Below are 13,665 nucleotides of genomic sequence, written 5' to 3'. Positions count from 1 at the left end.
GATATTTTCCGACTGGTAATAAATCAAAACAAAAACTTTGTGTGTTATGGACAGATGGACTGACAGTCAGGCTGTTTACAATAAGGTGTCTGCCAGTTTTCAAGACAGGGTCCTAATTAATGAAATGAAGTGAATATACAACTAGCATACAAAAAGGTGCAAAACTTGTATTCTGTTTCAGGATGTTGTGAGGAAAGATGAAATTGACAGGTGAACTTGTTACATTTAATGTTTCTGTATATATAGTGTATTTATTAAGTGATAATACAATGAAATAATAAAATGTTTTATCCATTAGTGGTTTGAATAAGCTTGAAAAACACATTACCCATTAGCCCAACCCTAGTAAACCCAGGTTTTTCCAACTAGAAAACTAGGCCGGTCAAAACTTTGTCAACCTGCATAGAGAAATATAAATCTTGGACATGTAACAGGAGAAAATTAGTGACTAGCAATTTTTAAGTCTTTCGTACCGCTCATCTGGAGATCAAACCTTTGACCTCTTCTGATAAAGGCCTGCATGCTAGGACAAAACCATCAAGGCTGGCAATGTCTACTAAGATGACATCTTGACAATGACAATGTGTAACATTAAACAATTGCATATTTTTATAGTTGTATTTTTCAGTTTTTGCATATATATATTTTTGAATATATTAAATAAATTCTTCACTGTTTTTACTAAACTCTATAAAATCATTTTAAATGTTTTTATTTTTGTTGTCTCGTATGTTTTCTAGTTGTTGTTACTGTCATTTTTTAGCATTTATAATGACTATTACTCTGGCCAGAAATTGTTGATAATTTTCAGGAAGTCACTGTAATGAAACCAGCATATACATTTAGGTGCAAAAGTACATTGATGTATGTGCATGAATCCGAGAAGTTGACATGGGGGAGGGATTTTAACAAGAAGTTCATTATTGACAGAAACCCCATGTACAGTCATTGAATGTGGACAGATATGGGTCAAAGCATGTGCATCTAGTTGAAAAGTCCAGTTTTCTTCATCATTCTATTGGTACTATATTTAAACTTGGGGAATTTTTTCTTTCTATTTTCTTCTCTATTTTCCGACCAATGTCGTAATTATCTTCAGATTGGCTTCTGAATCAGTAACTGATGGGGTTCTCTGTAGGCCGATAATGGTAATTGAAATTTAATAATGGCAGACATCAATTTAACCATGGCACTGATTTTTAAACTCATGGCGGCGCACCATGCTAACATAGCTCATGGAGAACACTGATGTAGATCACATTTTTTTTCATTAATACCTCGAATATTCTTTGACTTCCTTTCTCTGGTGGGTCCCACTTTTCTAATAACTCATGTATAAACTTGTGAACCTGTGGGTTAGTGCCATCCAGTAATTCTAACATGTATTCCTTTAAATCTTCAGCAGTTTCAATACTTAGTATATACCTAAAACAAAGATCAAAATCAGAGTGTTCTTATTACAAAAAGTATGGAGTATTAAGATCAGTTAAGCCAAAGTTAGAAATAGTAGCCTGCCCGCCACCCCGAGACTGGTTATTTTTTGGCAGGGGTGGTTAATTTAAGCAAAAATCTATATAGTCATATAGAAAATATGTTGAAAAATTGTATTCAGGACCGGCTAGAATTTGAGTGAGTTTCCTACCCTGGTTAAACTGTCATAGATAAAAAGATGACACTATTTATTAAATCTTCAATCTCTAAACAGTTGTTTTAAAACAAATACAAATGTAATGGGGTACTTGACAGTGTGATACTTTAATACTTTTTTCACCAATCAAGTCCAAAAGTAGGAAATATATATTTGTATATTAGAATTTCTGGCTATTGGCCATTACCATTGAAAATAGTAGTCAGTTGTTTTCATTCTATTTCCAATAAAAAAGCAGAAAGTTAATTTCATAGCTGGAAATATTCATATACCGGTATGGAAGAAGTAAGCAATAAGTCCTGTTTTTGTCCCATCTGCAAATAACTTTGTTTATTGTCAAGCGATAGTGTATTGATTGCCAGTACATGTAGTATATAATATATACATCCTAGTTTTAGCCTAGTAACATATGTTGGAATACATTACAATTTGGTTTTCTGTATGACTTATCATACTAAAGGGCTTTGTAGAGTGCAGCATGATATGACCACAGATTGAACTCTGTTCACTTGGGGAGTGTGTAAACACAATATTAGTTTTTTGACACACTTAAGCATAGTGGCTTACAGTTCATAATGGACACAACGACTGGTTTAACACAATATTGCACAACATTTTTGGACCAATGTGGACACACAATTTAAGTACTATTTTTTGTTGTTGACAACACAATGACAGAATATAAATGGAAATTTACTTTTAACATAAATTCCTGTACACCCCAATACTGTAATATAACACCCTATTAAGTTTCATACTAATCATGCAAGTTGACAAGGCATTAGACCAAGTTGTTATGAAAAATGCCTTAATTCAACAGCCGTCACTTCTACAATGTTTGCCCATATATTCCTGACAATATGCACATCCTAATATGATATAACACCCCAATAAGTTCAATAATAGTCCTACAAGTCTTTGAGGAGGAGTTGCAGACAACACATCAGACCAAGTTTTGCTGAAAAATGTTCAACAGCCGTCATTTCTACAACTTTTGTCCAAAAATAAATACCTGACAGTATGCACATCTTCATGTGGTTATATTACAACCCACAAAGTTTCATAACAATGCTGCAAGGGGCTTAGAAAATAGTGTGGACAGACAAACGAACAGACGAAGACGGATGGACAGACAGGGTGAAACAATATACAACTTTGTTTATGAAGGGTACAAAAAAATTTTTTTTTGCGGTGATATGAAAAAGGCAAATACATTCACAAATAATAGTAAACAATAAATAGCTACATTAACGACACATGATACACCTACATTGTTGTATCTCAATAGGAAGCAAACTGTATAACTTCCATAACTTGTGAACAAAATAAGGATTTTTATCAAAAAGTATACAGGCCTTAAGATAACAACTAAGCAAATAAGGCATTCTCACTTCATGATGCGACATGAAAAATACCTACCTTTTTAGAGTATTACAGTTCAATAACTCAGAAATAAATAAAATGAATTTTCACCATAATAAACCTGATTTTATTTTATAATACAGTTTTTATCTGTGAATTTTATTGACTGAAAAAGGGGTGGTCTATTAAACATCAATACTTACCTCTATAATTTACAGGTCTGATTGGGGAGAAGTTACTGGTTACCTCTATAATTTACAGGTCTGATTGGGGAGAAGTTACTGGTTACCTCTATAATTTACAGGTCTGATTGGGGAGAAGTTACTGGTTACCTATATAATTTACAGGTCTGATTGGGGAGAAGTTACTGGTTACCTCTATAATTTACAGGTCTGATTGGGGAGAAGTTACTGGTTACCTCTATAATTTACAGGTCTGATTGGGGAGAAGTTACTGGTTACCTCTATAATTTACAGGTCTGATTGGGGAGAAGTTACTGGTTACCTCTATAATTTACAGGTCTGATTGTGATTGGGGAGAAGTTACTGGTTACCTCTATAATTTACAGGTCTGATAGGGGAGAAGTTACTGGTTACCTCTATAATTTACAGGTCTGATTGGGGAGAAGTTACTGGTTACCTCTATAATTTACAGGTCTGATTGGGGAGAAGTTACTGTTTACCTCTATAATTTACAGGTCTGATTGGGGAGAAGTTACTGGTTATCTCTATAATTTACAGGTCTGATTGTGATTGGGGAGAAGTTACTGGTTACCTCTATAATTTACAGGTCTGACTGTGATTGGGGAGAAGTTACTGGTTACCTCTATAATTTACAATGTAGGTCTGATTGTAATTGGGGAGAAGTTACTGGTAATAATCTATAATTTACAATGTAGGTCTGATTGTGATTGGGAAGAAGTTACTGGTAATAATCTATAATTTACAACGTAGGTCTGATTGTGATTGGGGAGAAGTTACTGGTAATAATCTATAATTTACAATGTAGGTCTGATTGTGATTGGGGAGAAGTTACTGGTTACCTCTATAATTTACAATGTAGGTCTGATTGTGATTGGGGAGATGTTACTGGTTACCTCTATAATTTACAGATCTGATTGTGATTGGGGAGAAGTTACTGGTTACCTCTATAATTTACAGGTCTGATTGGGGAGAAGTTACTGGTTACCTCTATAATTTACAGGTCTGATTGGGGAGAAGTTAATGGTAATAATCTATAATTTACAGGTCTGATTGGGGAGAAGTTACTGGTTACCTCTATAATTTACAGGTCTGATTGGGGAGAAGTTACTGGTTACCTCTATAATTTACAGGTCTGATTGGGGAGAAGTTACTGGTTACCTCTATAATTTACAGGTCTGATTGGGGAGAAGTTACTGGTTACCTCTATAATTTACAGGTCTGATTGGGGAGAAGTTACTGGTTACCTCTATAATTTACAGGTCTGATTGTGATTGGGGAGAAGTTACTGGTTACCTCTATAATTTACAGGTCTGATAGGGGAGAAGTTACTGGTTACCTCTATAATTTACAGGTCTGATTGGGGAGAAGTTACTGGTTACCTCTATAATTTACAGGTCTGATTGGGGAGAAGTTACTGTTTACCTCTATAATTTACAGGTCTGATTGGGGAGAAGTTACTGGTTACCTCTATAATTTACAGGTCTGATTGTGATTGGGGAGAAGTTACTGGTTACCTCTATAATTTACAGGTCTGACTGTGATTGGGGAGAAGTTACTGGTTACCTCTATAATTTACAATGTAGGTCTGATTGTAATTGGGGAGAAGTTACTGGTAATAATCTATAATTTACAATGTAGGTCTGATTGTGATTGGGAAGAAGTTACTGGTAATAATCTATAATTTACAACGTAGGTCTGATTGTGATTGGGGAGAAGTTACTGGTAATAATCTATAATTTACAATGTAGGTCTGATTGTGATTGGGGAGAAGTTACTGGTTACCTCTATAATTTACAACGTAGGTCTGATTGTGATTGGGGAGAAGTTACTGGTAATAATCTATAATTTACAATGTAGGTCTGATTGTGATTGGGGAGAAGTTACTGGTTACCTCTATAATTTACAATGTAGGTCTGATTGTGATTGGGGAGAAGTTACTGGTTACCTCTATAATTTACAGATCTGATTGTGATTGGGGAGAAGTTACTGGTTACCTCTATAATTTACAGGTCTGATTGGGGAGAAGTTACTGGTAATAATCTATAATTTACAGGTCTGATTGTGATTGGGGAGAAGTTACTGGTAATAATCTATAATTTACAGGTCTGATTGTGATTGGAGAGAAGTTACTGGTAATAATCTATTATTTACAGGTCTGATTGTGATTGGGGAGAAGTTACTGGTAATAATCTATAATTTACAATGTAGGTCTGATTGTGATTGGGGAGAAGTTACTGGTAATAATCTATAATTTACAGGTCTGATTGTGATTGGGGAGAAGTTACTGGTAATAATCTATAATTTACAGGTCTGATTGTGATTGGGGAGAAGTTACTGGTAATAATCTATAATTTACAATGTAGGTCTGATTGTGATTGGGGAGAAGTTACTGGTAATAATCTATAATTTACAATGTAGGTCTGATTGTGATTGGGGAGAAGTTACTGGTTACCTCTATAATTTACAATGTAGGTCTGATTGTGATTGGGGAGATGTTACTGGTTACCTCTATAATTTACAGATCTGATTGTGATTGGGGAGAAGTTACTGGTTACCTCTATAATTTACAGGTCTGATTGGGGAGAAGTTACTGGTAATAATCTATAATTTACAGGTCTGATTGTGATTGGGGAGAAGTTACTGGTAATAATCTATAATTTACAGGTCTGATTGGGGAGAAGTTACTGGTTACCTCTATAATTTACAGGTCTGATAGGGGAGAAGTTACTGGTTACCTCTATAATTTACAGGTCTGATTGGGGAGAAGTTACTGGTTACCTCTATAATTTACAGGTCTGATTGGGGAGAAGTTACTGTTTACCTCTATAATTTACAGGTCTGATTGGGGAGAAGTTACTGGTTACCTCTATAATTTACAGGTCTGATTGTGATTGGGGAGAAGTTACTGGTTACCTCTATAATTTACAGGTCTGACTGTGATTGGGGAGAAGTTACTGGTTACCTCTATAATTTACAATGTAGGTCTGATTGTAATTGGGGAGAAGTTACTGGTAATAATCTATAATTTACAATGTAGGTCTGATTGTGATTGGGAAGAAGTTACTGGTAATAATCTATAATTTACAACGTAGGTCTGATTGTGATTGGGGAGAAGTTACTGGTAATAATCTATAATTTACAATGTAGGTCTGATTGTGATTGGGGAGAAGTTACTGGTTACCTCTATAATTTACAATGTAGGTCTGATTGTGATTGGGGAGAAGTTACTGGTTACCTCTATAATTTACAGATCTGATTGTGATTGGGGAGAAGTTACTGGTTACCTCTATAATTTACAGGTCTGATTGGGGAGAAGTTACTGGTAATAATCTATAATTTACAGGTCTGATTGTGATTGGGGAGAAGTTACTGGTAATAATCTATAATTTACAGGTCTGATTGTGATTGGAGAGAAGTTACTGGTAATAATCTATTATTTACAGGTCTGATTGTGATTGGGGAGAAGTTACTGGTAATAATCTATAATTTACAATGTAGGTCTGATTGTGATTGGGGAGAAGTTACTGGTAATAATCTATAATTTACAGGTCTGATTGTGATTGGGGAGAAGTTACTGGTAATAATCTATAATTTACAGGTCTGATTGTGATTGGGGAGAAGTTACTGGTAATAATCTATAATTTACAATGTAGGTCTGATTGTGAATGGGGAGAAGTTACTGGTAATAATCTATAATTTACAATGTAGGTCTGATTGTGAATGGGGAGAAGTTACTGGTAATAATCTATAATTTACAATGTAGGTCTGATTGTGATTGGGGAGAAGTTACTGGTAATAATCTATAATTTACAATGTAGGTCTGATTACCTCTATAATTTACAATGTAGGTCTGATTGTAATTGGGGAGAAGTTACTGGTAATAATCTATAATTTACAATGTAGGTCTGATTGGGGAGAAGTTACTGGTAATAATCTATAATTTACAATGTAGGTCTGATTGGGGAGAAGTTACTGGTAATAATCTATATAGAACACTGCCATTGCTATTTGGCTGTTTATTAGCCAATTTTCTAAAATTTCTCTGTTGAAAATAGGATAACTTTACTAAGGGTATTTAACCACTGGACAGATTTTGATGAGTGATATTCAAAATTAAAGCTAAAAGACTGGAGAATGGCAACATATATTTTTTATTTATTTAAAATAAGAGGATTATAAATATTTTCCATTTCAAAATTACAGTAGGTCTTTTTAGACAAGTAAGCAAAAAATTCACTTTTTTAAAGGTTCATGAAGTATGATTTGTCATTGAATGTTTGTGATAACTACTGCATTTATTAAAATTAATTTAATATCAAATGAAAGAGAAAAATCCGCTGAATGGCAATGAGTATTAATGTTAAGTGTGCTTTGAATAACAATAAAATCATGACTAAATGAATGTACCTATGTTGAGAAAAATAGCAAAATATGATGCAACACTGCCCATTCACACATTGTCCCACCTTCATTTTCAAAAGTTGGTAGGTATGTAATAAGAATACAAACATACAAGAAAAGAAAAAAATGAATGAAGATATTTTTGACTAAATGCAAACATAAATCTTAAAAAACTAAGATTAATGTCCCTTTTTGGTTTAAAAAAAGCATGCTACATGATAAGGTGCTCTCTTCCCTGCCCCCCCCTCCTCTATTTTCAAATCCTAGCTAGAACACTGTATTATATAGGCCAGTAATATAAACAATGGACAAAATTTCTTCATTAACTCATTTGTTTTGTACTTCATCTAATACTTTTTACTACAATGCTGTAAGAGATTGGAAAACTGTGCCACAGGAATTTGAAAAAGTCAAAAATATTAATAATTTCAAAACTGGTGTCAAAAAGTATCTTTTTGATCAAATGAAGGAAAATTTTATTAGTGACCTCACTATGTAAATTTATTTTCTATATTTAACTAAGCCTGCCTAAATTATGTGTCTGTCACATTGTTCATTTTTATTTTTTAGCCTGAATTGCTATAAAGGATCCCATTGGAAATAAGCAGTAAAGGTTTTATGGGATACCCTAGGTTAAATATCAACCTTTTTTACATACTATTATGGCTAAAACTTTGATTTTTAACAATTGGCCTACATAAATTTTTGGGTAGTTAATATTTTAAGTATCAATACAAATGTGAATTCAGTAATGTATGAGTGTATTTATGTTATAATACGAATGTATTGATATTGTGATGTGAATGTATTAATAATGTGTGAATGTAATAGTACAAATGTATGTTGATATTCAATCTAAATGAACCTATCTTTCTATTCCTTACATTCCCAAACACTGACTTGAATCAGACTTTTTCAGAATTTATCAAGGGATTTTACTGAAAACCATTTGTGCTTTATCCCAATTTATTGAGTTTATAAACCAATGTGTATCAAGACTAAGCCTGTCTAGACAGAAGTAGGGGTGGTATATTTAGAATTCACTAACCATCCATGTTTATCTTTATAATTAACACAAATATAACAATGTATATAAAAAAAATCCTTTTTACTATACATGTAGGTGTTAACCTTTGAAAACTCAGAGGGAAACATCCCTCTCTAAGTTTTCAAAAAGGAGATTTGTCTTAGCAACATTTGCACAACACATTTAAGCTTTCAACCTTTTTGCAATAAAACTAGAAATTTTAACTATTTACTTTTAATGTTATCTCTGAGATTTATTCCTTTTTTTCTCCACATTATGAACTGGTGACTTTCAGAGAACCTCATTGATGAAGGGTTCTAATTACAGTGGTTTTAAGTGAAAGCCATCATGTTGCTTGGCCAAGAATTTGAATCCTTTCAACAAGACAAAAACCATTCTTTTTTGCACTTTTTTCCTTCTTGTCATGAAACTGAAATATTTATATATATAAAAGAGTCACAAGCTTTAATTGAATTTCTGTGATCATCATTTTTATGTTTTACCAGACCAATATTGGCAAATGTATACATGTAGGTATTCTTACATTAGTTAAGTCACAAAAGTGTCAAAAAACAAATTAACCTTAACATTTTGTTTATATAGTTAACAGGTTTGTTTTTACAACAATTATTTATTTTAAGTTTCAAACAACGGGATTAACCTCAATACACAGGCATGACAGGTATTTTGACTGGAAAGCTACATTGTATGTTAAAAATTAAAAACTATTTACCTTGATGGAATTGAAGATGTTATACAGGAAGCTGTCAATTTTGTGTATCACAACAATTGTAGTAATGGTATTTTTTATGGACATGATTACCCATTTTTTCATGACCAATTAGATCCTTTCACTTGAATTGTTTTAATTAGAATTTGTGAAAGTTTGGATAAACACCATTATGTTCTGGTTTGGTGAGGGATGGGCATGGAAGATGGAGATTCATGACTCTGTGATGAAAACTTGGGAAGCTCTTGCTGAAAGCGAGAGAGTTAACTCCTAAGGTATGTTTAATGATATACAAATAGCAGCTGTGGGATTGCCTACATGTATGAGACAGTCATCCAACAAAAGTCAAGCAATGAACAATCAAACTTCTACAGGTCACCACACTGTCCTCAATGATGGGCAAAATCCATACCGTACAGCAAGCTGTAAAAGGCCCTAATTAAATGAGTTCTTTTGTTTCTCTTATCTGAGTAACAAATATAACATGAATTGTCATCTTTCAAATGGCCACACTCTTATTAATTTCGGGAGCATTAATGGTTGTATTTTCAACTGACTTCAGTATACTTATAGCCAGAAAAACCATCAGTATCCATCAGTATGTGCATGTAAAATTGGGAGCTTAAAAATAGTGTCATGGCAGCTTTATTCTTGTATTCTCTTTTTCGGTGTGACGTCACACTTTAATTTGATTGGTCAATTGAAAAGATCGTTTAAAGAAGAAATTTTACCAACAAAGAAGATCGCTGCTAAGGATTTGAATTAGCTTTCAGGTATTACGTATGTTAACCAAAGGCACATTTGAAGCTTCACTTCGCTACACCTCCTTGATCTCGAAGTGCCCGGATGTTCGGAAAAGAGAATACTTGGTAAATGCAATTGAGAACCACACCAGTCTAGGAAACATTAGCTAGCTTCAATGATTAAATACAAATCGAATCTTAGCTTTTTTCAAGATAGGGATGGTCAAAACATGACATCCAAATATTTATGAAAATGATGTAACTAGCTTATCAATACAGTATGGGAAACAATTTTTATTCCCAATTTGCCATTCTGGCTAGTGGAATATTGATCTTGCTAGCCAAATAGAAATTCAACTAGCCAAATTTTTTGGTTTTTTTGTCTGTACTATCATCTGTTTTCACGAATATTCCCTCCCACTGAAGTTTTTCATGTACAATAAGTACTCCATTTCTAACTCATATTTTAAAAATAAAATTATATTTCAACAGATTCATCATTATGAAACAAGAAAATGTTTATCATTGCTTCTTGTTCATTTTTATTTCGACAATAAACAAATAATTTAAGGTAACATATTATAAATTACCAAGATAATTTGTAATCTTATTGTCCTGTACAATGGCCCAGGAGAGCCCTAGAATGCAGGATATTGCACCATTTACCCCTGAGCTTCCGGGGGTCTTGAGCGGCCCCCGGACCCCCTGCGGTAATGGGCGGGTTCGCCGCCTACTTTATCTAATTAGCCAGCTACTTAAAAACTTAGTGACATCACTGCTTTACATCAATTAAATTGTGCATATCATGCCAAAATTCACTTGATATATTAGATTTAAAGCTAAACTTCTTAAAATGTAGGGAACATGTTTTTAATGTACGTTGTTAAGGGATGTTTAACTAAATAACCTGTTGGCTGGTTAACTTTCCTTGGAGCTCGCCAATCAAATGACTGTCGCCAAATTGATGAATGTTAGCTAATGAGAACTCGCCAAATTACACATATACATGTATTTGGCGAGCTGGCAAGTGGTGGTTTCCCACACTGCAATACCAGACAATTTGACCTAAAGACATTTCGGACCATGACAACACACAGTTCCTTACCAAATCCTAACATTTTAGCCCATACATGTATCAGACCATGACAGTAAAAGAATGCATAAGGACAATAAAACTGTATATCACAACAAATTGTACCATTTTTGGAAGTTAATAACAGGGCTGACAAAAATTATGAAAGGATTTGATTCATATGCTTCTTTGGGGGTGTTTAAGGTTTCACCTTCCTCATATTATAAGTGAGAAGTTTGATTAAATTTTGCTGCACAACAAACAAGGAGAAAGAGCATGACTCCAATCCTGTCTACTACAAAAATCCTTTTTTTCAGAATCTTATTGGTTACTTTTTACCTGTTCAAAACTCCAAATAAATCAACCATATAAAGATAAAGGGAAAAAGTAAGACAAAGTGAACATTTTAGACGATGCTAGTAACTATCAGTCATTAACAGATTTTTTGTACGGAAGTTGGATATTGGCATTATTGCACAATCATCATTTTTAATGTATGAGAGAAAGTCATGTTAACCAGCTGTTTGACGCATGTAATGAAAAATTCGACATTAAATATATTGACATGACAAAACAGCCGTTTAAAGATAACATACTGTGCATTTTCACGAGAAGCAGGGATGCCTAGATTTTGCAGTTCTTGACACATCCACTCTTCGATTTGAGTTGCCATATTATCACGAAATGAACGAAAGACTCCGAGAGAACCGATTCAAGGCGTTTATAGTCAATGAACAAACACGGTAAAACAAAACGGTATTTCCGCAAATGACTTTTTTTTTTAGAGTTTTGAGCTAAATAGCACTTTTACTACCCGCTTAACTTTATTCTTTTTCACCTATTACTCATTTTAACCAATTGATTCTATATTAATTATATCAAGATAAGGGCATACGAGCAACAAATGTCTTTATACGATTTTAACTTGCACTTGTACATAAAAATACCTTGCACCCAAGTTGATGTTATGCAGTATCTGTGTTATTGAATTTACCGTTGCAGATCAATTGTATAGATATAAATGTAGATGTAGATGTACCCTATCTGAATAAAAATGTCTAAAAAACACCAAAATACTGGATATAAGACTTCAAATTCTCATTTCAGTCAGGGAGTGTATGTTAGGGTTGGTTGTGGTACAAAGAAATTACAAGCTTAATACAATCTATAATATAATCACTTTTTACTTGTACAAGAAATATATATTATGAATATTCATTCATGTCTTTATTTCCTCTAATGGAGATTACAACATGCGTAAGTATATACAAGATTATCGAGCAATATGTACATGAACACAAAAGATGAACAGTTACAGCATACTCTATATCAAAATATCAAAATGAGGGAAATATGAGTAAAAACAAAATATGCAATATTATCAGTAATATTACGCACCAGATACATTTCAGCACCATATATTGCTGACAGATACGCTTAGAGTTACTATTAAATATAATTCTGTTTTTAGATTTATCACTAATATTACTAAATGCCGGAGTTACATTATTAATATTCGTGTTTAAAAATATTAAATATTCACAAACATGCAATCATTTACCTGCACAGAAGAAGGCAAAGAAAGCACACACAAAATTACATAAATTAAGCACTAGAGTTGTAAAAATTATAGCATTAATCACTAAGAGTTTAAAACTACAGAAAAAAGCTATCTAAGAGTAAGGAATCATAAGCTGCTAAATAAAATCTAAAAGGTAACAAAAATTAATTTAGCACGAAACTGCAACCAAACATAAACTAAGCTGTTTGCAATATTTCGATCCGTTCCAGGACTGAGTCATAAACTATTAAATGCTGAAAATTATTTTAAGTCCAGAAATGGTCCGGGAGGTCGTTCTACAATGTCGCTGCGGCAAATTTGAAAGATTTCTTACCATACTTTGTAGTGTGAACTCTTGGTATGTCCAAGATATTGGAATGTCTGAAAGAATACTTGAAAACTTTTAAATGAACTGAATTATGTAGACAAACAGGTTTTACTTTGTTTACAATTTTATAAGTTTTAATTACCATAGTCCTTAACCTCCTGGTTTGTAAAGAAAGCACTTCAGCTTCATCTAAAAGATTTCCATACGAGCTAACAAAATCATCATACACAAAACGAAGTGTTCTATCTTGCATCTTTTCAAGATTTTGTATATTTTTTTACCATACAAATGTGCCATGCATAACGACAAACATTAAAATTACTAACTATGATTAAAGGTTTGAAAAACAGTAAGTTATAAGACATATATATATTTTTCCTGTGACCCTAACCCGGCTTCTGGAAAATAAAGACTTAAAGCTTTCGAACATTTAGTTGCTGTGAACAAATGATACTTATGTGTATAATTAATCTCAATGCCTAACAATTTAACAGTTTCTTAACAAATAAGTGTTAAGTCTGAATATAAATGGTAGGATTAATGTCAAAAGTTCTTTTACCAATTGCCAGATTACGAAATTTGTCAGGATT

General features: G+C 33.2%; 1 protein-coding gene across 1 annotated transcript in view; it reads right to left on the bottom strand.

Annotated features, from left to right (window-relative positions):
• The window catches only part of LOC148623180 (activating signal cointegrator 1-like), a 30,630-nt gene extending 18,728 nt beyond the window's left edge, over positions 1–11,902 (bottom strand). The window contains exons 1-2 of the mRNA XM_088573770.1: positions 11,783–11,902; positions 1,278–1,425 (exon numbers count right to left, since the gene is read on the bottom strand). Coding sequence (XP_088429896.1) covers positions 1,278–1,425; positions 11,783–11,859 — 225 coding nt within the window. The 5' untranslated portion in view covers positions 11,860–11,902. The remainder of the gene's footprint in view (positions 1–1,277; positions 1,426–11,782) is intronic.
• Between the last annotated feature and the right edge of the window lie 1,763 nt (positions 11,903–13,665).

This window comes from Perna viridis, chromosome 3 (genome assembly GCF_037379345.1).
Source record: "Perna viridis isolate PV_CMFRI_1.1 ecotype Kerala chromosome 3, ASM3737934v1, whole genome shotgun sequence".
Classification (NCBI taxonomy): Eukaryota; Metazoa; Mollusca; class Bivalvia; order Mytilida; family Mytilidae; genus Perna; species Perna viridis.
Note: the sequence above shows the minus strand (reverse complement) of the source record. Positions and strands in the feature narration are given on the sequence as shown.